This window comes from Equus quagga, unplaced genomic scaffold (genome assembly GCF_021613505.1).
Source record: "Equus quagga isolate Etosha38 unplaced genomic scaffold, UCLA_HA_Equagga_1.0 210723_RagTag, whole genome shotgun sequence".
In the NCBI taxonomy this organism is placed as follows: domain Eukaryota; kingdom Metazoa; phylum Chordata; class Mammalia; order Perissodactyla; family Equidae; genus Equus; species Equus quagga.
This window is the reverse complement of record NW_025799369.1, coordinates 8,662-35,600: the sequence shown is the minus strand read 5'-3', so window position 1 is coordinate 35,600 and position 26,939 is coordinate 8,662. Positions and strand designations below refer to the sequence as shown.

At 39.8% G+C, this 26,939-nt stretch overlaps 1 protein-coding gene across 4 annotated transcripts; it reads right to left on the bottom strand.

The window, feature by feature from the left end:
- Window positions 1–7,645: 7,645 nt before the first annotated feature.
- On the bottom strand, window positions 7,646–16,613 carry LOC124233711 (high affinity immunoglobulin gamma Fc receptor I-like). 4 transcript variants are annotated; one of them, XM_046650837.1, is made up of 6 exons: window positions 16,544–16,613; window positions 16,116–16,136; window positions 15,077–15,331; window positions 10,628–10,879; window positions 9,404–9,688; window positions 7,646–8,501 (listed from the first exon to the last, which is right to left on the bottom strand). In XM_046650837.1, exons 1-6 carry the CDS (start codon window positions 16,572–16,574, stop codon window positions 8,278–8,280), a joined length of 1,068 nt encoding a protein of 355 aa, XP_046506793.1. In that variant the 5' UTR covers window positions 16,575–16,613; the 3' UTR covers window positions 7,646–8,277. The 4 variants fall into 4 exon arrangements, with proteins under 4 accessions (XP_046506793.1, XP_046506792.1, XP_046506795.1 ...); XM_046650836.1 differs by having other exon boundaries at window positions 15,077–15,334; window positions 16,544–16,588; XM_046650839.1 differs by having other exon boundaries at window positions 9,404–9,637; window positions 15,077–15,334; window positions 16,544–16,588.
- Window positions 16,614–26,939: the final 10,326 nt, after the last annotated feature.

The window sequence follows — 26,939 nt, the reverse complement described above, 5'->3', positions numbered from 1 at the left end:
ATGCCTCCACTCTAACAAGAAGAATGCCTCCACTCTAACAAGAAGAAGTCCGTGATGATACACTGGTTCTCCAGGTATCATTGTCAGCTCAAAGTCTGGGTTCAGTAGTTCACAAAATGTTTGGGCATTTCTCTTTCTCCAGTGCAGCGTTACATGAGTAAATGACTTTTTATACTTGCCATGCTGTTGCAGGGTCTTTTATCCTGGGGATCCGGACATCTCTTCAATTAATGGGTTCTGGATATGAAAACTGACCTCAGCCTCCCGGTTGTTCGGTCTTGATTTCTTCTGTTGGTAGAAACTCAGTGATATCCTTGTGAAGTGCCAGTCAACAGGGGCTTATAGGGATATTGGGCTTATAGGGATACCATGCCCTATTAATCATTTCTTTAACTCTATGTAGGTCAGGCTTTCTCAGATGCCACTCTGACCTTGTTGGTCATTACAATAACTGTGGTTCTCTGGTTTCTGGTTGTTAGGCACTACCACCTGGTCTTTATTGTTTTGGAGTCTTATCATCTCCATTGCTATCAGTGAGCCAGATTCCATGACTTTCTCTCCTACCCTCAGCCCTGCCCATAGGAGTTCGTAGGAGAGCCTCTACTGAACTTTTAAGAGATTTCTTATATCCTGCTCACCAGATGTTCCATATTGCCTTGGTAAATGGTGTTTCCTTTGGGCTCTTCCATGGAACATAATCATCAGGTAGATCTCTGGCCATAAAAAGTATACCCAGTCCAGCATGCCCACTTTCTTAAGCCATTTAATCTCTTCCTTCACTATTTTCCCTTACCAAACTGACATTTCAACTTCTCTCAGCATGGGCCATAACTTTTTGCAAACTTCTAGGTGCTGTCCTAGTAATGAGTTAGCATGGACTCCTGGGGTCTTTGTGATGGTGTTAAACACTGTAACTTAGGAGAGAGCTCCCAAGTCAATAAACTTTTTCCTATCCAATTTTATGTCCTGGTCCCCTTGGTGAAGTACCCTTAGAATCCAGTCCCCTGCGTTTCTCCAGGCTTCTGCGGGTAAATAGAGGCTGGGCTTTGTAGCTCTTTCTTTTTCTCTTGGGCTCCAGCTGCATTATTCTGTGACTTAACCCTTTATGTAGCCTTAGTGGCTAGGGGGAGAGATGGGGACAGATCCTGAGGGGGGCATCTGTTGCCTTGTTGGAGAGAAGTCTCTGCATTTTATTCTAGCTGGGGGAGTGCTGGCTCTTACTAGAGCAGTGTGGGCCACTTTTTCAGGCTCAAAAGGGTTAGGACCGTTGCGGGGGGCAGGGTCAAAATTTTTGGAGGCATCTGCCAAGAGGTCTCATGTATCAGGGTCCCAGGTTCTCCCAACCAGGGCCTTGACCAGAGACCTTTGAAGTTTCCCCCTTGGACTTACACCTGGCCTCAGTCCTGGTGTTTCTTTGGCATTCCACTTTCCAGGAGATGAGAGCTTCTTCGTAGGCAGCCAAAGAGGTCTTCTGGTTTTCACCTGCTTGTTACCCTCAGCTGTTCATTATCTTTCTGCAGAGCATCAATGGTGCTTTGCTATAGTCATCCAATTCCATTAACCTTACGTCTACTATTTTCTCCAGAGGCTTCCAACAACTGATACATTGCAACTACTATTGCATTTCCTCCAATTCCCAATTCATCACCACTGTCAGTTTTAGCAACTGAACTGCCACTTTGTGCCAAGGGTTTTCTGTGCTCCATCTACTATCTGTGCTGGGGTCCTCAATGTCAGGCGGGGTGAATTTTTCATCTCTAAAATCCTATCTTACCACCTGCTTTCTCAGACCACTCAGAGTATAAAGAATTGCATATTGGGGTTTCAGGAAACAGACACTGAGGTGGAGTTTAGGGTGCAAGATTTTTATTAGGGATCATCATCTATGAAGAGAAAGAATCGGAAAGGGATGGAGAAGGGAAGGAAGCATGACTGGGCAGTAGAAGTTGAATTGCAACTCAGGTCCAACAAAACCTTAGCCAACCCAGTGGGGTTCTCTGGAATGAGGTTGTATGTCAGAGCATCCCACATCTGGCTGAAATGCCTTGTACCCCTGCTTTGCTCAGGCACCACATGTGGGCTGCCTTGGGAGGGGCACTTGGGTGAGGCTGCTCTCTGTAGCTGCGGCAGGCCCTGCCGGACATGTTAGCTAGAGACTGCCTGCTAACCACACTCCCTGCAGCTGGCAGCAAGTCTTGTCTTGGGATAGGGGGCAGTGGATCTCTGTGTTTATCACAGAAAATAACCTTTAAAGAGAAACACGAAATTCCAATTTATTGTCTTAATAGATAATTTGTTGCCTTGGGAATAATGCCAAAAATAACATTTGAGTTCTCAATGTAAATTCCTGTAAATTATGTGAGTCAAATCAGAATTAGATCATTTTATTCTTCTCTCTTTTAGGCACGATAGAAAAACAAAAGCCAGTGACTGCTAGAGTATTTAACAAATAATTTAGGAGAATACTGTTTCATTTAAATTAACAGGAAGGCTCTGGGCCCTTGATCTGTCAACCCTACGTCTGTTGTAGAAGAAACCTCCCTCCCTATTTTTTTTTTTTTTTACTTTTTCAAAATGAAGCTCCTTTTATCTATAGGAAAGTTAATATTATTGTTCTTCAATCAGGCTTTGCTTAAGAAAATTGTGGTACATGCAGCCACATATTTTTAGCTAAAAATAGTAGAAGCTCTTTGCTTTTATCTCCTGATATATTCTTTGAAAAAGACAAGGTGCAGTGGCATGTATATTATGCTACCATTTGTGTACAAAGGGAGAGGGAGGGAAGGATGTCTCTATATATTTGCCTATAAAAGCATAAAAATCTCTGAGATGACAGAAAACAGCCAATATTAATTATCTTTTGGAAAGGACATGAGAAGGTGCTGTAGACTGAATGTTTGTGTCCCCTCAGAATTCAGATTTTGAAATATAATCCCCAAAGTGATGGTATTAGGAAGTGGGGCCTTTGGGAGGTGGTTAGATCATGAGGGTAGAGTCCTCATGAGTGGGATTAGTGCCTTTATAAAAGAGACCTCAGAAAAGTCCTTTACCCCTTCTGCATGTGAGGACATAGAAAGAAGATAGCCACCTATGAACCAGGAATTGGGCTCTCACCAGACACCAAATCAGTGAGTGTCTTGACCTTGGACTTCCCAGCCTCCAGAACTGTGAGAAACAAATTTCTGTTATTTATATGGTCTTCTGTTATAGCAGCCCAAATGGACTAAGACAGAGGGCTAGGAGTCTGGGAGGGAAGGAGATTTTTAACTGTATATCTTTTTGTGCATTTTGGATTTGACCATATATTCCAAAACCAAAAAAGTACTAAAAGTAGACTACTTAATGTTAAATGTTCGAGAAATGTTCTCAGCTATTCTAAAAAGAGCATTGTGTTGAAAACATATAAGAGCTTGATTTGTGCTGATGATGTTAAGATTATGGATATTTTTGTTTAAATATTAAGTTTTGAAAGATTTAAGTAATATTATTGGAACTTTTGTTCTTATGAATGGAAAATACCAGTTGGGTTTGTTTAACAAGATACATCTGATTATCCATCTTGAACGTGTAACATGCATTAAGTTATTATTAATGGACAAAATGATGGTCAAACAACTCTGTTGTACATGATCTGGAGCTTTAACTTGGTTTTTAATTTATTTTCTAAAGGGGATTGGTAAAACAGGTTTCCCATATCCTCCAGTAAGTAAAAGCTGCTACCAGGTAAGTGTTCCAACAGCTACCCCATGTAGTTTCCTGGGGAAAGAGCAGGCATAGGTACCATATCCACTAGTGGTTGATGCTTATGACACTCTTGGGGCAGATAGCACCTTAGGGAATGACTAAGAGAGGTACTGAAAACACTGGGCACCAAGAACAGCATCCTAAGCTGATTGTGGTATCAAGACATGGAGTCATCTTTGTAGTCTCTTTCTTTCATATAACTGTGCTATCCAGTGCCAGAATCTGGGTGAGCGAGACGTCTGTGCACAGATCATGAGGAAACAATAGCAGAAATCATGACTTGTCAGATTAGATACCAGGACTCTTCCTCTTGAGTGTGGAAATGAGTTTAAAATTCTTTTGAACGCATAATTACCAAGAATTCTTTGATGAACCAAGAGGAGGGAAGAAGCGCCAAGATGATGATTCTTTACTTCCTGCCAATCTTGTATTAAGGGCTTGAGCTGATTGTTTTAATTTGGAAAATAAAAGAGTCACCATATTTGTACCCCAAACATCAGAGAGCAGTTTATACCAGTCATGTGTAAAAGTCACTTACTCCTAGCTATTGTACATATGAACTTGAAGTCATCCGTATTTACTCAAGAGGCCAAACACAATCATGGGAAGGCAGGCCATGAAAGTGCTAGTAATTATGAAAACTGAAACATAATTAATTATATTCACTTCAGTTTCTGGTCAAAATTTTAAAACTTTCTTTTTAGCTACTGTCAATGCACCTCTAGTCAAAGACCAGCAGGAGCACATCTGTGGTTGAATAGGTTGGGCTTATTGCTCCCTGTAGTGAGGGAGAGCACACACCATGGAGAGCCATGGTGGGTCTGAGCATGAGATGGTTTGATTTCTGCTGGTCTTGCATTTCTCACCCATCTGGGAAGATCCCCACTGCCCGGAAGGAGGCTTAGCCTCCCCAACCCTTCCAGCTGCTCGGAGAGCCAGGACAGGTTTCAGTAACTTGTACTTTCTGTTTTGTCTCTTTGGTCCTTGTTCCTGAGGAAGCATTTTGGATGAAATATTTATGGAAGCATATAGATGCAGACCTATTCATTTATTTTTCTCTTCAGGTCAGAACACTTTTGGGGGCAGTAGTACTAGATTTAGTTAAAGAACTGATGGGGGTAGCTTAAGTTGAAGAGATTTTGGAAGTAAATGCAGAATAAGAATAGAATGTAATTATATATTAAAGTACCTGGTATAGCAGGCTACAGAATCTGATTTAAAGGTTGTTATACTAGTATGCAGAGCAAAGGGATACTGGGACAATGAAAAGGGAGAGATAAGTCCTTCCTGGGAGGTTCAGAAAAGTTTGAAAGAAGAGATATTTAAAGAATGAGCAGGAATTCACTAGCTAAAGATGACCACCCATTTGTCTCATTTTTTTACCAACAAGACTGATACTTAGGGCATAAAAGTGGACGTTACATGAAAGCAACAGACAAAAGATGACTTAAAAACCAGTCATTGGTATCCCTGATTTGGCTCAGTTAAAACAACCAAGCTGTCTTAGTTTAGGTTCCCCAAAAAGAGGACCCTGAGACCAAGATTTGGATGCAAATAGCTTATTTGGGAGGTAATCTCAGGAATCACAGTGATGGGAGTGGAGAAATGGGGCAAAGAAGGGAGGAAACTCAGTAAAGGAGGCACTGATGAACAGGTTGCCACTGAGGGAACTGGGGCTCAATCCCACAGGGGGCCCTCTGAGACACCACAGTTCCATCGAGGGATGATGAAGTGGGGCATATTTATCTGCTAGCTTCCATCCCTCATTAGTAGAGAATCCATTCTGGGTCTTTAACTCTTTGGCACTCTGAGCTTTCCCCGAATGCCAGTTTGCATAGCAGAGCAGCCTTCAAGAATCAGCGGCATTTTGGAGAAGTGCCTTCAGATGACCTCTGGAGTATGCAGAGGGGGTGTGGGACTGGCCAATGGTGGCACACAAACCACAAGAAAAAGAATGGCTTTTTCCCAGTGATAACGCCAAAAGTCCTGCTCCAAAGGTTGGGCTGAGCAACCATCTCTCTGACTCTTTTCAGCAGGTGTCCCTCCCTACAAACTGAAAAACTGGCATGAGGAATCAAATGAATCAGTGCATTTATCCCTATGTCTGAAACAAAATAGATTTAGTAATTCAAAGACTGAGACTATGAGGTAAAGTTTCCCTATAGGTGCCTGTTAATTTGTCTCTAGAGAAGACCTAGAGAACATTTCATGTTCCTTCCCATGGTTTTCTGGTCCCCAAATGGAGTTATTAACCACACCCACCCTCTGCCTACACATACAGGTTTTCCCCAAGAATGGAGGATGGTGAGCAAGGAAGGGATCTGGGGTCCTTTGGGCCTCTCTCCCCAGTGGGATCCAGTGATTTCTGTTTGTGTTTCCAGGAGAGGATGGAATAAAAATGAAGAGGAGTGAGCTCTTAGATAGATAGGGGCAAGTGCCAGAGAGGCATCCAACCCCTGTAGGGAAATTGGAGGCTGAGCACCTGCCAGGAGAAGTATGAGGTGTTACCAGGCCTTGACCAGACCCAGCACCAAAGCTAGGGTGATAAGCAGGTAGGCCTTAATTTGGGGGACCCAAGAACCTATTCCTGGCAAGCTGTAAGCCAGAAATAAGGGTAGACTGAAGTACAACTTAGTCAATTATGAAATTGATTTAGTCAACTCAATTATTTAAGCATTAACGTACTTATGAGAAAAAATTATGACAAAGATATACGCATGGAAAAATCTGGAGAGAAAGCACAAAAGAAGAGAGTGGGGAAGGAGGAAGCACTTTGTGATGCTTCAGCAATGACTGGTTCCATTCCAGCTTCACCTCAGTGCTCTGCCTACGTCCATGTCTGCCCACGTCCATGTCTGCCCCCACCTTTTGTCCCCAGGGAGCACTTTCCCTGAAATTCTGTCCACCCTGTGAGGGTAGGCAGAGCTTTCTCCTCTGAGTGGGAATGCTGCTTCCTGCTTCAATTCCCCACTCCTCAGGCTAGAGTCTTCTACAGGCAGTCCTTCCACAGAGGGGCTTTGGGCCTCTTTCCTGTGGGATTCGTCCCCTGCAATTCTCATTTCCCTGTTTCCCCAGTCCATAAGACCAAACATTATGTGCAAGCAATGAAACTCCTGCTATTATATATGGTGATTTCCTTTAATACAAATGTTGGAGTTATTGCACTTCTATTAAGATGATAATTGTTGTACTTTTTTTTGAAGGTGAAGGGGAGAAGAACATTCTCACTGTCTGCAGACTAGGGAAGCAGCGGGCTAAGGTGCTCTTCCATCTACTTCAAGTTCCAAGTTGCTTGGGGGTGCTTGTAGGTGGTGGGTACTAAAGGTGAGCCCTGCCATGTGGAGCCAGGACAGAGGCTAGGCAGGGATGCATCCTTGTTTGGAAGATAAGCTGCATTTTTTAAGCCAAATAATCTAGAATCATGTTGCTAGGTTAGTGTATACCCCTTTTTGTTTTTTCTAAGTTTTAGTAAAGTCTTATTCACCTATTTCAGTTTTATCTCAGCTGTGTTATAGAGTAGCAGAAAAATATTCTGTCTCCCAAGTAGAGCCCAAGGGGGACAGTAGTGTATCTTGAAGCTAGTTAGTAATCATCCAGAAAATCAGAAGGGTAAAGTAGACCTCTGGAGGTAAGAGCTGGGGCTTTATGATTTCACTGCTCCTCTCTGCTTGAAATTTCTCCTTGCTGTGCCATCTCGGAGATCTGGGTTTGATTTATCAAGGAAAGCAGTAGTTACATTCTGCCTTCCTATAGGGTTAGGGACAGGGACAGACAAGCAGGACCCCTGGTGTCTCTGCACACAGAAAGGTTATGAGAAAGCCTCAAATGAAAGGGCAAAAATGATGCACCTATTTCTCATCGTGAGTTAATCCCTTGTATCTCTTGTAAGATGCATGGATGCATTCCCTGCACATTGTATTAAAAGAGAAAAGCCGTGAAGTAAGCACGTTCCTGAGCACTGCCAAGGTGTGAGCTCTCTCATTCTCAGGGTCTCTCAGAATTCATTTGTAAGTGATATTTCCTTTTTGGTCTGTACTATTCCCTCTTGTCTGCCTCATAGCCTCTCTTTCTCTTTCTCTGTCTCCTCGTACTCCCTCCCATTCTCTCTCTCTTTCTCTGTCTTAATTTCTTACACATATGCATACACTTATCTTTTAACCCTGTCCCCCAAAATATATTACTCAAACTACCTAATAGGATAATTAGGTTAGACTTGACTTCGAAGTTTTTAAAGATTACTTTAGAGTAAGTCTCACTTCAAATCACCCTTGCTCACCAAATTTCCAAGTTTGTCTTCATTGAAGTCAGCTTATTTATTTGCTTTACTTAAGAGTTAGATGATATGGGACTCACAGTTCTAGTGTCTTTCAACTTGTGGATGTTTGTGCCCCAGTGCTTACCCAGAGAGGAAGGGGGAGGGACTGTCTAGATGTCTGGGCACCCACTAAGCTGCCGCTTCTTCTTTCCCTCCGGGGGCTTCTTCTTTCCCTCCTGGGGCTTCTTCTGGAGTGTCCTTTCCTGCAGCTGTTCTTCTTATTGCTGACATTTCAGCTCTTCTTCTGACTGTATTTCTTTTTGAAGGTAGGAAGTTACCTTCTTCTCATGACCAGAGCCCAAAGAGATTTCTAAATTCCACTTTTTCTGTCTTTGAAGTTCCTTATGTATTATCGTACAGAAAATAGTGTCCACCAAAAATATTACTCCCACTGCCAGATAGAAAAGGACATGAAACCAGACAGAAGTTGGTGACTGGAGGCCTGAAACAGAAAATGACAAAGAGAAGAAATGCTTTTTAGAAGCCGGAGGGATGTGTTTGAGTTATATTTGGAAGAGGAGGTTGGCTGGGACCTGATATGCCAGCTCCCAGTGGAGACACTGGTAATTTCAGGGGGCAGGAAGGAGCTGGAGGTAGGTCTAGCTGGGCTATAGTGTACGCACTGGGGGCAGGCTCCTCATAAGAGCCTAACTGTCAGGGCCCTGTCAGCGGCCTTACTCCTTAGTCTCAGACAACTGCTATTTCCATGCCATTTAATGCTTGAAATAAATTTGGGTTAAAGACAAGCTTTTTTCCTAAACAGTTTTTTTTCTAGAGCTTATAATACTTCCACCTCAGCCAAATATAGACACTTGGACAAGTAGTTATGTGCAACCCACAAAATCTCTGTCTCACCACCATGAGAGCTCCTTGAAGTAAGAACTGCACCCCAGGGTCTTTATATCCCCATACCTGTGACAGTAGATAGGAGGAACTCAATATATTGTTGATTAGATTGTTGGTGAGAGAGAGGGAGAGAAGGAGGGAGGTAAGGAAGGAGGAAAGGGGGGGGGGAGAGAGAGAGAGGAGGACAGAGGAGAGGGAGGAGAGAGAGACTGGAAAAAATAGAAAATAAAGAAGAGAAGAAAAGAAAAGAAGGAAGGAAGGACAAAAAGAAGGAAATAAATGGAGGAAAGAAAGGAAATGAAATGAAAGAAAAAGAAAGGAAAGGAAATTTAATAAAGTTTATGAGGAGAATAGTGAAGTTCTGAATGAAGAGCGGAAAGGCCTGTTGATGGTTTTTTCCTAGGCGGGCCACGAAATTCCCTTGAACAGACCTCAGTCTCATAGGAGAAAACGGAGCATCCTCTCTTGTGCCAGTCAATTCCCATCATGCTCACTCACCAAGCACTTGAAGCTCCAACTCAGAGCTGCGCTTGATGACGTTTCCATCTTCTGTGGTAGCCTCACACCAGTATAGCCCAGAATCTTCTCTTTTAGCAGTTAGTATCTGGTATTCAGAGGATGTGTTCCTGCTCATCAGGGTCTTGCTGCCCACGTAAAAGGAGAAGTACAGCTGCAAACCAGGCCTCTGTAGGAGCAACTTGGTTTCACAACTCAGGTTGACCAGATTCCCCTCTAGGAGCGGGAATGACAAGGAGGCTCTCAGCACTGGGGCTGGAAATAGCTCTAAAGAAAAAGTTGACACGGACAGGGTTGGCTGCCTCAGTGTCAAGGTTCTTTTGCAGAGGATATATCCCCTCTCCCTTCAGGAAACCTGCTCTTAGAGAATGCATCCATAACATACATTTTTTCCCACTTCTAGCAGAGAGGCATTCTTGGGGTTTCCTCATAGAGATAGTTGCCAGCTTGCTCACATCCTACTGGGGAGAGTACCTGTACACAGTCCATACTTCCCTGAATAGCCATGTTATTTATTGTATTACCATGCCCTTTTAGTAATAGTTGTCTAAGAGTGGACACTGGCCCACACACTAGCCAGGTCAGTGACTCATGACTGTGTTCCCGCCTCAAAAAACAATCTGGGACAATAATTTATTTCCCATGGAAATGAACTGTTTTTCAGTCAGAAAAAAGTTGCTAGTAGTTGTGAGTACTAAGATGAAAGGCCACGAAAGAGTCACAACAAGGGCCACGTGCAAACTGGAACAAAGGAAGCTGCTTAATTAGCAGATGCTCAGAGAGAGGTGGAACCAGAGAGGCCACGTTTTCCCTGAGAGATAGATGGAAAGTACATATAACCAAGTCGTAATGTCTTCCTGGCTTCTGTTTCTATGGAGCTTTTATGAGATTCCATTGGGTTATTTTCTAATATCTCTCCTACCGACCTTGAGGGAGTCTCTATTCCATGCAACTAAAATGAAATTGATGAAATGGATGCTCACTATGTCCTGGCCTTGACATTAGCTCCTGTGATTATTGATGGTATACTGGAAAGGGCAATGGACTGGGACCCAGAAGACCTCGGTTCTGGTCCTGGCCCAGCCGGCGGTCATTGTGTGGCCTTCAGTAAGGCCTCCGTTTCTTTACTTGCAAATTGAAGCAATGATTTATGATGGTTCGTCTGGTCCTCACAACAACAGCTCTATGACTATTCAGATACCATACCTTTTATAGTGATAGATACTCCTGCTGATGTGTAGCGATGCCATCCCATGCCTGAGCAGTGATAGATGCCATTGTGACTCAGGTTGGTTTTCAGAATGGTGAATTCAGAATCCTGCGGAGAAAACTTAAAGGCTTTGCCATTTTGGTAGAAAACTATATTGTACACCAGCTTATTCTTCCATCCATGACACCTCAAGGCCAGAGGATCCCCTTCGATGAAAACTCTGTTAGAGATCTGGAGTAGTAGCCAATCTGAAAAACATGGGCCCAAATACACGTAGACAGTGGTAGAGGTACAAGGAGGCCAAAGCTGGGCCCAGCGCCTTTCCTATCTTTTTCTCCTTGCAACATCCCAACCTCAGAGCTCTGCTGAATAGGAGGCCTGTCTCCCATTCCTCAAATATCTTTAGCTTTGCTGGGAAGAAAAGTAATCTTTACCAGCAACTGTGTACACAGCCTTTTCTTGTCTTCCCTTTCCAGATAGCAGAAGTTGCTTGGGAGAAAAACAGTTTACTCCATGTGGTAGACAGAATTCTAAGATGACCCCAACGAGTCACACTCTTGTATAATCCCCTTGAGTGTAGGTGGAACTTATGACTAGCGTCTAGCCAACAAAATATGACAAAGGTGATGGGATGTCACTCTCATGATTATGTTACATTATACAAGATTCTGTCTTAGCAGACCAGACTGAGAGTCTCCTGCTGGCCTTAAGGAAGCAAGCTGCCATGTTGTGAGAGGGCCTGTGATGGCCATTTGGCAAGGGGCATCTAGGAGCTGAGATTGGCTCCCAGCTAACAGCCTGCAAGAAGGAGGGGACCTCAGTCCTACAACCATGAGGAGCAAAATTCTGCCACTGACTACATGAGCTTGGAAGGGCTGCAGGAAGGTACACAGCCCAGTCAATACGTTGATTGCTGCTTTGTAAGACCTTGACAGAGCACCCAACAAACCTGTGCTGGGGCTCTTAACTCATGGAAAGATAATAAACATCTGTTGTTTTAAGCTGCTAAATTTGTGGCAATTTGTTACACAGCAATAGGAAACTAATACATTCTAACTCCTGACAAATTTGTTAATGGGATCACACATACTAAGACAAACACACAGAGTGGCAACCATATCCAGATGAATATATGCTACTAAGTTGATAGAAACACTCACATATGTGCACATCAGTGATACAGCTGGTAAAAACAAGCTCCAAGTCAAATGGGCCCTCCCTTTTGATGTACACCTCTACACGTAACCAAAAATGCCTCCTTCACTTTTTCTTTCTCTGGAGCACTTGGTTTGGCTAAAGAAGGATGAAGTTCTTAAAGGACAAAAGAGTAGAAGAGACAGCAGTGCTTTTTCCCCCTCCAGAGCTTATCTAAGAATGGAAGGCAGGCATTCCAGTGCTGTATGATCTTTATAGTCTTGGATGCTGCCATTGAGCTTCTAAATATAATGAATACTCTTTCCTCCCTTATTCCTGTTCCCAACCAAGAGGTGCTCAAAGACTGGACTGCCCAAACACACAGACACCTTTGCTTTATACATCCACAAATTTTAACATACCTCCAACAGAAACTGTCCAAAATACTAGTAATGATACAACACAATTGAATGACACAATTGACAGACTTGATTTGTGGATTTATATAGAGTGCTGTACTTAGAAAGAGAAAATTCGTATACTTTCCAAACACCATGTAACAGTTATGAGAATTAAGCACGTACTAGGCCACAAAACAATTTTCAACAAATACCAAGGAACTCATATCATATTTAATACAAATTCTGACCAAAATGCCATAAAATTAGAAATCAATAATAAAAAGCCACCCTCCAAAAACACTTCTAAATAATTAATGAGTAGAAAAAAAGAAATTATAATGGAAATTTAAAATATTTAGCTTTAAGAGATAATGGGAATATTACATATTAAAACTTGTGGGATGCAGCTTGTAGCCGACATCACTAATTTCCTACTCAAAAGCCATTCTCCCCATCTTCATCACCTTGGAGTAGAATGGGGGCACTCATTCTACTCCAGATTAGGACTTCGGTCCACAAATCAGCTGTATTTTCTAGGTCTCAACATACACATATTTAATTAAAGTGACTGAGAATTAGTGTAGCTCAAATGAAATCCTCTACTGCTGACTAACCTTGGCAAAACATTTTTAAAATAGGGTATAGACAGCACCAACCAAAAAACTTGATGTATTGTACTGTAGTAAAATTAAGAACTTTTGTTCCCCGAAAAAATTAAAAAACACAGAGATAGCAAAAAGGCAAGCCACAAAGTGGAAGATATTTACAACACTTCCCAAAAGACTCATATCCAGAATATATAAAGAACTCCTACAAGTCAATAAAGAAAAGGCAGACAGCAATAAAAAAAAATTAGCAAAAAACCCTGATAGGCATTTTACAAAAGAGAATATCCAAAAGGTAATAAACGTGTGAAAAATGCTCAATATCACTAGTTGTCAGGGAAGTGCATATTCAAACCATAATATGATACTATTGCACATGCACCAGAATGACTAAAATGAAAAAAACTGGAAATACCTAGTATTGATGAGGATGAGGAGAAATCAGAACTCTCACACTCTGCTGGTGGGAATGTAATTTGGTATAAGCACTTTGGAAAACTAAACCTGAATATATGCATATTTTATGATCCTGCAATGCCACTCCTAGGCATATTCCAACAGAATTGTGTCCATAAGTACACTAAATGAGAAGTACAAAAAATATCCACAGCAGTACTATTTCTAAGATGCCCAAACTGGAAACAACCCAAGAGTCCATCAATAGAGCAGATAAATATGGAAAATTATACAGTAATGAGAGCAAATGAACTGCAACTTCACATTATGTAAGAATCTCACAATCAGCATGAGAAAAGCCAAACACAAAAGAGTACAAAGTGTACCACACTGCATCCGTTTATATGAAGTTAAAACATGGGCAAAATGCTATGCTGTTATGCTGCCTTGGGGGGTTGTGACTAGAAATGGGCAAGAAGGAGTTTCTGTGATTGTGGAAGTGTTCTATTTCTTGATCTGGCGGCTGTTTACTTTGTGAAAATTCACTGAGGTATACATTTAAGATTTGTTGTGTGTTATACCTTAATAAACATTCACAGTAAAATATAACTTAAAAAGATATATAATGTAATAATATAATATATAACAATGTAAAAAATAATGTAAAAGATATTCTCAATAAGTCACCAATGCTGGGAGTTCGAGAGTCTAGGCAGAGGCAAAGAAAATGGCCTCTTTCCGGTCCTAGTTCGTTTTATTCACTTGAACCATGAAACACTTCTGCTTTTCCTCCAACTACACAAAGTCTCTTATTGAAACAGTTCCATCAGCTCCCCTAACCTCTCCGGCCTAGGAACTGATTCCTGGAGTCCTAAGAGACACATGAGAAACACCTAGCATTTTCTCTGACATTCTCAACATTTTCTTAGCTAAAACACATTTCCTTCAAAAGCATTAATCTCCTAGTCTGCATAAATCTAATCCTACCTCCAGCATGGATTAACTTTTGCATTATCAATTACAAAGAAGTTTTAGCTTATTGCTTTTGAATAACTAAATAATCCATTCGAATGATTTGTCCTGGGTATTGAAACATTTTGCCCTAAAATGTGTTGCAGTTTCCATCTCTTGACAAAGGGAAACTACTTGCAGATTTAAGTAGATGGTGGGGGTTTTTTCCTGCTTCTGTCTATCATGGCTTAAAAGACCTAAAGTCTCATAGTAATTCTATGCCCAGAATATTCTCTTACAGATATACCACGAAACGTACCCCATACTATAAGTATAAAGATGTTATTGCAGCATTGTTCCTAAAAGTGAAGGGACAGAAACATACTGGAAGTTTACTAATGGGCAGAATGGTTATATCAATGATAGCACATCCATTTGAAAGTATGAGGTAGATCTCTGTTGATATAAACAGATCTCCAAGATATTATAAGTGGTAAAACTAAGATGTGAGACAGTATATAGAGTATTCTACAACCACTTTTTAAAAAAGTTTATATATAAACAGTTTCGTTCCTGTGGAAGGTGACCGTGGGACTAGGGTTTTGAGTGGGAGAAAGATTTCATTGTTCATCATTGTACATTTGTCTGAATTATTATTTACTATGTGCAAGCCTACTTGTTTCCAACAAAACTACATAATTTTGAATAACAAAATGTTAGGGTCTGAGTTTTACTCTAGATACCCTACATACAGCTGCCCCAGTTGAGGTGCTGTTGGGGCACAGTTCAAACACCCTAACGTGATGTTTTGAGCATCTTGACTTAATTTCACCTGGTAGGCACATAGAGCTGAGACTCATACTCAGATAAATCGACACACACACCTCTGGCAACCAGAAAGGAGAAAACAAAGGAAGGCCTCGTGATTTCCAGCCCTCCTGCTCCATGCCATACTTACCTCTATGGATTTCCAGCTGTATAGGGTCACTTGGCACTGAGAGACCTGTCTGGCACCTGTATTCACCACTGTCATTGACAGTGGCAGCAGTGATTCTGTATCTGGGGGTCAAGGTCTGAATGGTTGTGCCGTTGAGAAACCACCGTGGAGAGCTGTCCTCAGGCAGATGGGATCCCTCACACCATAAGGTTACATTTTCCTCTTGGAATACACTAACCCATGGAGGATGCAAGGTGATCACTGCCTTTGTGGAGTCTGCTTTGGGATTAAAACAAAAAGAACAAGTGGAATAAAAGGGAAGTCTGAGCAATTGGTAAAGTTTTGCAGATGCCACAACGACAAAAATGTATATTTAGATTAAATTGAAAAATTGGTGAGTGGAAACCTACAAAAGCCAGCCATTAAGAGTGTCCAGACCCTACTACAGAGAGCTCTGTTGATGTCATTAAATCTGCATCTGTGCGTTGGAGATTTTGGGTTCCCGAGAAACAAATGACTAATTTAGGTTCATTGCTGGTCAGCAAGGAAGCAGGGTTTCAAACTAGGGCAAACTGCTTGGAGCCGATTTTCTTATCCTCTGTGCTATACTGTCTCTTAGGGTTAATATCAGGCCTTACTTAGCATCTGCACTGGAAATCAAGGTTCAAATTCCTCACTTTGAATCCTTTGCTTACCTGCTGGATTCTCTCTGAGGAACAAAAATGTCCTGAGCTTTCTTCTAAAAGGAACTTTCTGGAGGGATGCTGGCAAACCCAGCAGAGCTACCTCTGCATTATTGCAATTCTGGCCCTTTCCTGCTATTTTATATAGATTTAGGCATTTAGTTCAGAGGTTGGGACTGATTCAGAAAAATCTTAGAGAGAAACCTTAAAAACCAGGATTTTATCAAAATTATACTCAATATAGGAGATCTGACATAATTTATAAATCTTTCTCCTTTCTATTCTCTCCCTATGCTTTCTTCTTCACGATAAGGGGACCCAGCCTTTGGAAGCAGCAACGTGGCAAAGGAAGAGAAATTGAGTTAGACATTACTCACCCACTTGCCCACCAACTGGAACTGTAAAAGACCAGAGAATAGAGACATCAGTTGGTCAGGGGGAGACGACAAGGAAGGGAGAATTGGGGAGACAGAATTAATGTACACTCTGTCTTCTGTAGGCCAGCTTTGGTCTCCTGAGTTTCTCTCTACCCACTTTCCCCAAATCAGGTACAGCGGTACTGAAGAGCCCATGGCTGGTTGTTGACAAGGTTTTATTTTGACATGGTGCTGTAGGCTTAATGTTACTCAGAGTCTCCCTTCTCATCCTTTTGATATAATAAGCACCAATAAACCATGAAGCACAGATGCAGTTGTCTGCATACTCATAAGTTGTAGCCTAGTATACTAAAGGAAGACAAAAAAATCCTGAGTTCCCAGAACCAGAGCCTGTACCCTTCTAGCTACCCCCTCTAAGCCCAACTTACCCCAAAGGAACAGAGCTGTCAAGAGCCACATGTTATCTCCGAGCTGATGGGAGCAGTGAAATCTGTAACATGCAAGACATGGAAGAGGTTCTGCCGAGGGCCCTGGAGCCAAGATTAGAAAAGAGGAAGGAAATTGTCACTTCTGACTGCTTTCATTATGTTCCTTTTCTGGGAAGTATATTCTTAATTCTCGGAGCAAGCTCTCCCCATTCTCATACTTCTCGGCCCATCTCTCCCAGTTCGAAACTCTGGGTTTTGGGTTTATGAAACTCTAAGAAACCAAGGAAGGGGTTAAAGTTTTACTGGCATTCTATCCTGACTATATCTTCCCTCTACCAATTCTGTGTCTTGGGGCTAGAATATGGCAAATCTCCATTTTAAAAATTGGTTCAAAACCTGGCTACTGCCTCCAAAGCTTGATCATTTGAATCCAGATTATTCTATAGCAGCCTGTAAGAGGCATCTGAAGAGTTACTAATCTGCAAGAATTCCCCTAATACAAACCAGCCTCTCTTCCTCTGGGAACACATGCAGGATCCATTTCTCATTTCAGTTTAAAAAAAGAGCCATGTCTCTGAAAGACATTATGAATTTGGGATGTTTATTTTGGCTAAATCCAGGGAAATCAAATGATTAATGTAAATGCTGTAGAGATGAAAAATAGCATATGTATATATATATGAGCAGAAATATCCCAAAGAAGGGAGTTTCAGAGTACAGGTGGGAAGCTCTCCACTACTAAAGTGAGCTGGAACCTGAGGCAGAGTTGTAAAGATATAGAGATTTTTAGGTATTTCTTAAGAGAGAAAGAAAACTAAACAGAAACTAGGATGAGTCCAATGAGTGCAAAAGGACTTAGGTAGCAATCTCACACTGATTGAGAATTAAAAATGGCGACATATAATGTTGTAGACTGAATTACTGGCCCCAATTTCTCATCCCTCCCTGAAACTACACTATTTCCACAGCCTCATGAGAGGCTGAGGGTACTTCCTTGACCCTTGGCTTTGACTCATCCATGTGACTTTCATTGGCCAATGAAATGTGGGTGGAAACACCATTGTGCTAATTCTGAACCTAGACTTTAGGAATCTTTACATATTGTCTCTCACCCTCTTGTGCTTCTGTTATCGTCATGACAAGAACATGCTCTAGCTAGCCAGCTATATTGTGAGGCAGAGCTGTCCTGGCCATTGCTGCCTAAAGCAGAGCTGCTCCAGCTGCCCTGCAAACTTCAAGTGAGAAATAAATGCTTACTATTGTATGCCACTAACATTTTGAAATTACTATAGAGCAATAGCTGATTGATACAATTGAAAAGCAAGGAAGAAAGGTCTAGGAAGAACTCAGGATATTCTGAGAGAGATGGGAGAAGCCTTAGCTCATTGAAGTTTACAGTCAAAGCCTATATTCATAACTATTACACTGTTTTGTCTTCAAAATTTTCATTGTATGGATGTACCATAATTTATTTCACCAACATTTCTTTAGAGACATGCAGGTTGTTTCTAAGGTTTCACTGTTGTGAGCAGCAATGAATAGTCTTGTACCCATCTTTAAATACTTATTATTCCTGTAGAACACATTCCTAGAACCAGAATTGCTCAGTCACAGGAAATGGACATTTCTTCTTTGGATAGATGCTGTCAGATTGTCTGATCATTACCACCATCATCGCATATATTTGTACAGTGTTTATTATGCACCAGGCAAGTATGCTTGATATGTATTTTCTCATTTAATCCTCACAATAAACTATGGGTAGACACTATCGTTATTTCCATTTTACAAATGATGCAACTAGTCAAAGAGGAATTTGGTATCTTGTCCAAGGTTGTAAAAAGTAGAAGCAGGATTCGAAACCAGGCACTTTGATCTCCTCTACATTCTCAGCAATAGAGCATAACAGTACCCACCACATCCCTTACAATTTCTGATTTGTAGTAAAATAGCTGCTGCTTTAAAAAATGTGCGAATGTGTTTCATTGACCAGGAAAACATGGGGGAATGAGTAGTCTTGTGGAAGAGGAATGAAAGAGATCCATGACTTAGAAGGATGAAATGCTTTTTGTCTAATAAGCATCTGTAGTTTCCAAATGTTGAGCAAACATCCCCTGATGTAGGTCTGAATCCAGTAAAAAGAACTGGGAGATAATGGAGCAAACATTGTAACTAAGGCAGGATAGTCTCCAGTATTTAGTGGCTAATGAAAATCATGATGCTCACAAGAACCGTTAGGAGAATTTACATCTATATGTGACATTTATATTTCCATACATTGGTGATATTTTATAATACCATCTTACTCATCGGCTTCATGCTTTTAAAATCACTTCACAAATACACTTTTCTCGAAGGTAGATGCAAAGTATTAGTTGCCTGTTTTAATTAAAATTGTTCTCTTCTCTACAATAAAAAATGATTTGTGAACAATTACTTGATATACTTTTTAAAAGGTAGGATAATTTAAATCTCACAAAGAAATGACCCAAAATTTATTTTATTTTTGCACTCTTTACGAGTAAAAAGCAGTTGGTAATATTTTCCCTTAACAATCATGTATTTTAGGAACTACTGAAATATGTCAACTAAATTTTAGGTAAATAATTGTATATAATTGTCTACAACACGAGTTAACAACGTGTTTTGTATGCTGTTATAACATCTCTTGAACAGATGAAATATATTACCTTATATACTTGCTAATGCAGGAAGTGTTTTTCAGGAGATTCAGATAAACTTTACCTGATGTTTTTCTTCAACTATCATTCACTGTAAAAAGTTCCACATTGGTTCAATTTCTAGTTTCCATTAGAAATTCAATTGATTTTTTATTCTTATTCTTACTGCTTCATCTATCAAATCTTTCTCTGGTTCCTGCATCCCTCAAGGTGATTTCATCAACTTAAAAAAAATTTAATCCTCATTTTTGACTTTATATCATCTAGTCTTTTCAGTTAATTTTTGGTGGTGTTATAATTTGTCTTTTATGGATTGTTTCAATGTGGAATGATTTTGTCCATTTCCTCTTCCCTTAATCGCACTTTTTTTTTTGTCATCATGAATATATTCATTAAGTCCTTGGTCTAATTGTCCTGGGCGCCCTTGAGGTACGTTCATAAGTTTTTTACTAATCAAACCATTATAAATCTCAGTCTGTCTGCTTTTGCATAAATTTTCCATCATCCTCAAGATAGCAAATCACTGCATTTTGATTTTGTTCCTGCGTCACAGCAGCAAGGGGTTCTGGCCAAACTGAAAAGGCCAGAGGGGGAGGGGGAAAGTGTTAAAACATTTGAGTAGCTTATATTCTAAAAATAGGTATCATCTGAAACAGAGAAACTCTTCACATGAACTCCTCCCCCAATATTTGGCAGTCTGATGTGTAAGTCAGCACTATCCTGAAAGGCCTTCATCTAGTACTATAAACAGGGGAGGCCACAATGGTCTGTTGGATCATAGCATGTGAAAGCTCCTGATCTTCCATGTTTCCCAAGCTAGCACCATCTTCCCTCGACCATCTTGGCGTGTCAGGAAAACACCTTCACAGTCATCGTGACAAGAGCAGGAGGAAGTTGGTCAAGATGGGGGTTGGTGACTAGAATGGATAGAGGGTTTAGGAAGGTAGGGAGGTAGGAGGTTGGCCACAAACTCTTCCTCCTTTTTTTGCCCTTGTTCCACCTAGGGGGAGAAAAAAATCTTTATTTCTTTTCAGAACTTAAAAAATGTTATGCAATATTTTATACAAATGACAGAATGTGTAATATATATGTGTATATGGCTTTGATACATAATAAGCAAATGAATACTTACGAAACCAGCACTCAAATGAAGAACTAAAATATTATTAATAACATATAAGATTTCTGGCCAAGATGGAGTAGCAAAGATTGGATTTATCCTCTCACCTGAAATAAAAACAAAAATGAACAAAATATGTTAAACAACGTTTTTCAAAGCAGTGGCCATCAGGCGACAAAGCACGGTCATCCCTGAGGGATGGGAAAGAAAAGAGATGAGCCTGTGATTGCCCCAGCTCACTGCATTGAGAGGGTCTCCAGGCTGTAGTGCAGGGATGGGCGATTCAGGCAAACCCCAGTGGAATCTCTGAGTTGAGAAGATGGAGCTGAGAGCCTGGAGAGACCAAGCTGGCTAGAGTTCACAGGCCAAAAAACTGCAAAGGAGAAAGCTGCACAGAGACAAAAGTCTCCAGGTACAGGGGATTCCCCTCAAGCATTCAGCGGAATAGGGACCAGTTATTTGTGGGAGAAAACTACCTCAGACCTGGGAAAGAACTTGAAAGGATTAGATGGAGTAGCCCTCAGTGCTCACACAGGGCTGGAAATAGCGCCAGTTCCCAACAGTCGGAAAGGAAAACATCGTAATTCATGAGGTATGTGATAGAATACTCAGAAGGGTCTTACCTCAGTAAAGTTGAGAGGTGGAAGATATCACAAGATCAAAATTCAACTTCTAGAGATGAAAACTGATACATTGGATGGGATTAAGAGCAGATTAGACATTGCAGAAGAAAAGATTAGTGAATATGAAGACATTATAACAATAGAACCTATCCAAAATGAAACAAAGAATGAAAAGAAGAGAAAGAGGATCAGTGAGGTGTGTTAATGGCTTAATATTGTTACCAGCTTTTAGTTAATATCAGCCCTGATATTGGTTCCCCTACAGTGAACCCAGCATATATGGGTTAAAGCTAAAAGCACTGATTCCCAGTTCCCTGGTTCTTTAGTTACACTCATATGTAAATGATTGTTTCTTTAACCTCTGACTCCCTGAGCTATAGAGCCAAATAGAAGATACAAATTGTTAAAGTCCAGATGACCTCACACTGGGCTCCCACTAAAGTTGTGGCTAATCGCAGGACATTGAAGTTCTTTTACAGAGAAACTAAGGTCCAGAGAATATCAAGAAACCAAAGCTTCCCAGGCCCAACTCCTTGGCTTCCTGACATCACAGTCTACCTTCCACCATGGAGATAAACAGCCAAGGACACTCATCTGAGAAATCCTTTGTCTCCTCCTCTGGAAGCAGCCCAGACACAGGCTGATGGGAAAATGCTGACCAAGAAGTCCATGGCCCCCATCCCCTACCTAAAATCCCAAATAAAAACCCCTACTCGTTTCTTAACATGGACCAAGCAGTTTTGGGGCACTGGCCTGTGCTTTTCTCCTGCTGCCCGGCAAAGTAAAGTCTTTCCTTTTTCACCCAAGACTCTGTTGTTGTTATTTGGATTGGCATCAAGATCAGAGACCAAACTTTCAGTAATTGGAGTTCCTGTAAAGGGGGGGTGGACAGAAAATATATTTGAAGAAATAATGGCCAAAAATTTTCCAAACTTGGTGAAAACTATAAATTCATAGATCCAAGAATCTCAACAAACCACAAAGCATCCACACACACACAAGCCATGAAGAAAACAACATAAAGACATAATAACCAAATTACTCAAAATTAATGGTAAAAAGAAAAAAAAATATCAAAAGCAGCCAGAGAAAAAAGATATGTTACATAGAGACAGAGGAATGAAGATAAGGATGACATCTGATTTTTCATTGGAAACAACGCAAGTGAGAAGATAATGTAGCAATATCTTTAAAGAACTGAAGGAAAACAGTCTGTCAACCTAGAATTCTATGCTCAGTGAAAATATCTGTCAAAAACAAAGATATTACAGGTCTGTGAATTTTTTATTTTGTAAGATGATGCCAAGTTAGTTTCTCAGTGGCTATACTAGTTTAAACTGCCATCAGCAGGATATAAGGATTTCTATTTTGCTAATGTCCTTGCTAATACTTGATATTGTAGTAAGACTTCTTAATCTCTCTTCCCAACTTTATGGTTATAAACTAGCACTCTATTGTAGTATTCATTTGCATTGCCCTGATTACTAATGACGTTGAACACTTTTTCATATGTTTATTCATCATTTGTGTAGTTTCCTTAATGAAATCTGTTTGTTTCTTTTATTTTGCTCATTTTGTGCATTTTTATCTTTTTCTTAATGATTTGTAGAAGCTTTAAGATTCAATCTGGCTGGGGGGTTACATGTGTTGCAGTTATTTTTTTGTGATTTGTGACTTGTCTTTTCACTTTCTTTATGTTGTGTTTGCACATACAAAAGCTCTTAATTTTAATGTAAATTTATCAATATTTCATTTTATGGTTAGTATATTCTTGTTTTTGAAGTCCTTACCTATTCCAAAGTATTTTCTTCTAAAAGTTTGAAAGTTTACCTTTTACATTTAAGTCTTAAATCTATCTGTAAATTATGTCTGTATGTGGTGTGAGGCAGGTATCCAATTTCTTTTTTTCCACATGTATAACCAATGGTCCCAGCACCATTTAAAAACTTAAATCATTCCCTCTTCGAAATGAACTGACAATTCTATCACAAAACAAGTTTTCATATATATGTGGTTCTCTTCCTAGAGTCTATGCTGTTTCATTTGCAGTTTTCTTATCCCTGCACCAATACCATATTGTCTTAATAATATGGCTTTATAATACATCTTGACATATGATAGTGCATGTCTCCCTAACTTATCCATCTTCAGTGGTGTCATAGTTATTCTTGTATTGTTGCCCATTCATGTACATATTGAATCTGTCAGATTTCTTAATATTTTTTGTATTTAGATCAGAATTATATTGAATAGGTAAATTAATTTGGCAAGGATTTGTATCTTTACAACTTTGAGTCTTCCAAACCATGGATTTGTTATATCTACTCAAGTCTTTGGTGTTCCTCAATAATTTTCCATAAGTTGCACAGTTTTCTCCATATAGATTTTGCACAGATCTTGTGGGATTTCTTCTTAGGGGTGTGTGTGTGTGTGTGTGAGTGAGTGTGTATATTTTTGCTAATTCAAATGGTAGTTTGAAATTTATACTTTCTAAATGTTTGTTTATGGTATAATGGAAATTCAGTTGATTTAGGGAGCGATGCTTTCATATTCAGATACTTTACTAAAGTCTTTAAAATTTTTTTCAGATTATTTATTTTCAGATTCTTTTGTGTTTTTTCATAGAAATTTATATTATCTGCAAGTGTTATAGAGCTTTCTTTATTTCTTTCCAATCCATATATGAGTATTTTCTGTAGGATTTTGGTAGATAAATTTTTCAGGAAAATCATGCTTTATTTCTTAGTTTGCTAAATCATAAAACGTTGTTAAATTTTATCAAGTGCTTTTTCTCTGCGAATTGAGATGATAATATAATATTCCTCCTTAAATTTGTTAATGTGTCTAATTATGTTTATAGATTTTTCTGCTGTTAAAAAACTCTTAAATTCCTGAGTAAATCTGATTTCATCATCGTTTATCATGCAGTTTTAGATATTGATGGATTTGACTTGTCATTGTTTTGTACTTAAAATTTCTGCTTTATATTCATCACAATTTCACCAGAAGTTTGTTGATGTTGTTGGTCTTTTCAAAGAACTAACTTTAGATTTTGTAGATTCTATTTATTCTATCTTTGTTTTTCTATTTCAATTATTTCTGCTCTTATTTCTTTTATCTTCCTTCTCCTCTTTTTGTTGGATTTGTTCTGTCCTTTTTCTAACATTAAGTCTCATGCTTAGGTTAATTTAACATTTCTTCACTTCTAATATAAGAATATAAGAGTTTCTTTTTTATTCTAATTATGCTTTTAGCCACATCCCATTAATTTGGACTCATGGTGTTTCAATTATTGGTTATTGAGGAGTATTTTAAATTTCCTTGACTTTTAAAAGGTTTTTCCTTTATTTGCTATTTTTCTTTTTCCATTTCCCTCTTCTTATGGTTTGGAATTTTTATATACTATTTCTATTCTTTGGTGATTCTCCTAAAAGTGTATCTTGCACGTTTTATATAAGAAATTGTAAAGATAATCCCCAGAATGAAATCACTAGAGAAGAATCCTTTCACCAATTTCATGCTCTAGGCGGTGGCAACAGAATATTACCAAAAGTTCATAGCCATGGAATCCTAACGTATAGAACGTTTTCTGAAAAAATTCCAGTCTATCACCCTTCCCCTCAAACTACACAACTTATGGCATACCTATCTATGAAGATGCTGACTATCTGCGTACTCTCAATCCTTTCAACATTGGACATATATGCAAAAGAAATGACCTCCTTTGTGACTACATAACCCAGAATTTCTAAGAACTTTACTATTGGTAATACAGTTCTGTCCCCCTCAATATTCTGAAGCATTAATGATGAATAATGGTGGTGATATTTCCCTTGTAATAAACTCTGAGAGGAGGCAGATTGGAGTAGTGGCAAGGAAATGTCACTAGAAGTCAAATCGACAGTTTGAAGCGCATTTTACAATGCAATACTATTTCAGCTAGAAGCTTCTAGCTGACTCAGCTAGTCCTCCTGCCTACACTTCATCCAGCACACAGTCCAGACAATAAGTAACCCACACTCTGTGATCAAGGTTTGTGGAATTTAGACCAGTTTTTCCTGAACTTTGAAAAGCTCTCAGCTCACAGAACTACTAGGTGTGGGTAGATGAGAATTGATGGACTCAGCAATATTTTGTCATGGAAGAAAGTTATTTGAATGAAAATCTTATACTTTGGGGGATCAGAAGAAGCACATACAGTGGTCTTAATCCTTGAAAATGTCTGCACAATGACTTTGTTTCTTAGGGTTTTATCTAGTCTATAGGTAAGGTTGACTTTCACTCATCGTCTAGCTTGTTCTTGCCACAACAACTTAGTTTCTCTTCTTCTAATAGCCTCTAGACTGATTCTTAGCAGGGAATGAAAACAAAACTTATTGGAAAGGCAAAGTAACATAAATTTGAGTAGATTCATCCATCTAAACAAGGCTGGGAACATTCCAACGTTTTACTTGGTTGATCTTACTATTATCTCAGTATTGTGCATGACAAAGCTAACAGAGGTCCAGTAACTTGCTCATAGTCAAAAAGTTAATAAATGGTGCAATGAGACACAAACTAGCTCCAAGTCTGATTTTGTGCAGCAGTGATATAATAATTATGAGATTTAACAGAAACAGAATTATGGCTAATTGACCCTGAGTATGCTTCCCAGTACACTGTAATTTAGGAATCTTTTCTCAGATAATTAGCAGCTTTATAATGTGGAAGGGGAGGGGGCCAGGATTTGGTCAAAACCAGGTCCTTTCTGGGGAAAATTAGTCCTTTTCAGTAGAGGTGTGGTGAGAGTCAAGAAATAAAGCATTTACATCTTCAAGGTGGCCTATTAGCACTTGGTAAGGGTAGTAGATGTTGTCTTATCTTCTGACTTTTCAGAGGGTAAGCACAGTCTTCTCGTGGTCAAAATAGACAAAGGGAGACATTTCTCTTTACAACTATAATTTAAGATATTAGGGTAGAACTCAATAAAGACCCTGTTCAAGACACAGTTAGAATTCCAGACTGGATCCTCTGGCCTGCCTTCTTCTTACTTGACTCCATGAAGACGTTATAATATAACTGTAATGCATGGTTTGTGTCAAAGTTTTCTCTTGGAAGGAAGGAAGACAGCTATGTTTATGCCCACTGCTGAGTCACAAAGGCTTGAATAGAGTCCCTTAGTAGCAGCATAAATAAGAGGATGACAAATACTAACCCAGGGAGGATTGAGGGGGTTCCCAAGTCACAACCATATTCTTTGCCATTCCACTACTCACTTCTAGATCCAAGTCTTGGTTGTCTTGCCCTTAGAAACATTGCTGTCCCTACCATGGCCTGGTCTTCAGTCCTGTCTCTATAGTCTCAAAAATTATGGTCTATGACACCAAACAAAACAGACAAGATTAGAGTAATAGAGGGGAGTGCAAGGACTTCCTGGGATCATATCACTATTCTGCCTCCTTTGATTAGGAATATTGTGATCCTACCTCAAATAAATGGCACTTGGTTCAGTTCAGAAGATTCACATGGGGAAAAGCCATTTCCCATATCAGATGTGTGGTACTCTCACTACTCTCACTTCCCCAAGCTAAGTGAGTTTAAAGGTGGTTTCTCTTTTATATACCTTAAAAGAAAAAACTTATTTTCTCTACTCATAACACTTCTGACATCAAATGTGTGGGGAGTTTTCCCCTGACATTAAGCAATTCTGGTACTAACTGCCCAGAGCTAGCACAGACCCCACAGATTAAGGGCTCTGTCCCACAAAACTGCCCCCACTTCAGATGCCAGTTGCAAGTCCAGTTGGTTGTCCCCTGTGTTTCTGAATAAACAGCTATTAATCAGGAGTTCCCATAACCTCTTCCTCAGGTTTGTAAAAATTATACATAATATCAAGTTGAAAAGAATGAAAGAAAATGCATACTTTTATACACTGTCAAAAGCAGCAAATTGGCAAAGCCTTTAAAAAAATTATATTTAGCAACATACAAGCA

Excerpts from the sequence above, each read along its gene's own strand:
- LOC124233711 (XM_046650836.1), bottom strand. The coding sequence starts at position 16,574 with ATGTGGCTCTTGACAGCTCTGTTCCTTTGGG. Across the intron at positions 16,137-16,543 it reads GACAGCTCTGTTCCTTTGGG|TTCCAGTTGGTGGGCAAGTG; the intron begins GTAAGTTGGGCT and ends GGTCTTTTACAG. Across the intron at positions 8,502-9,403 it reads GTTGGAGCTTCAAGTGCTTG|GCCTCCAGTCACCAACTTCT; the intron begins GTGAGTGAGCAT and ends TTTCTGTTTCAG.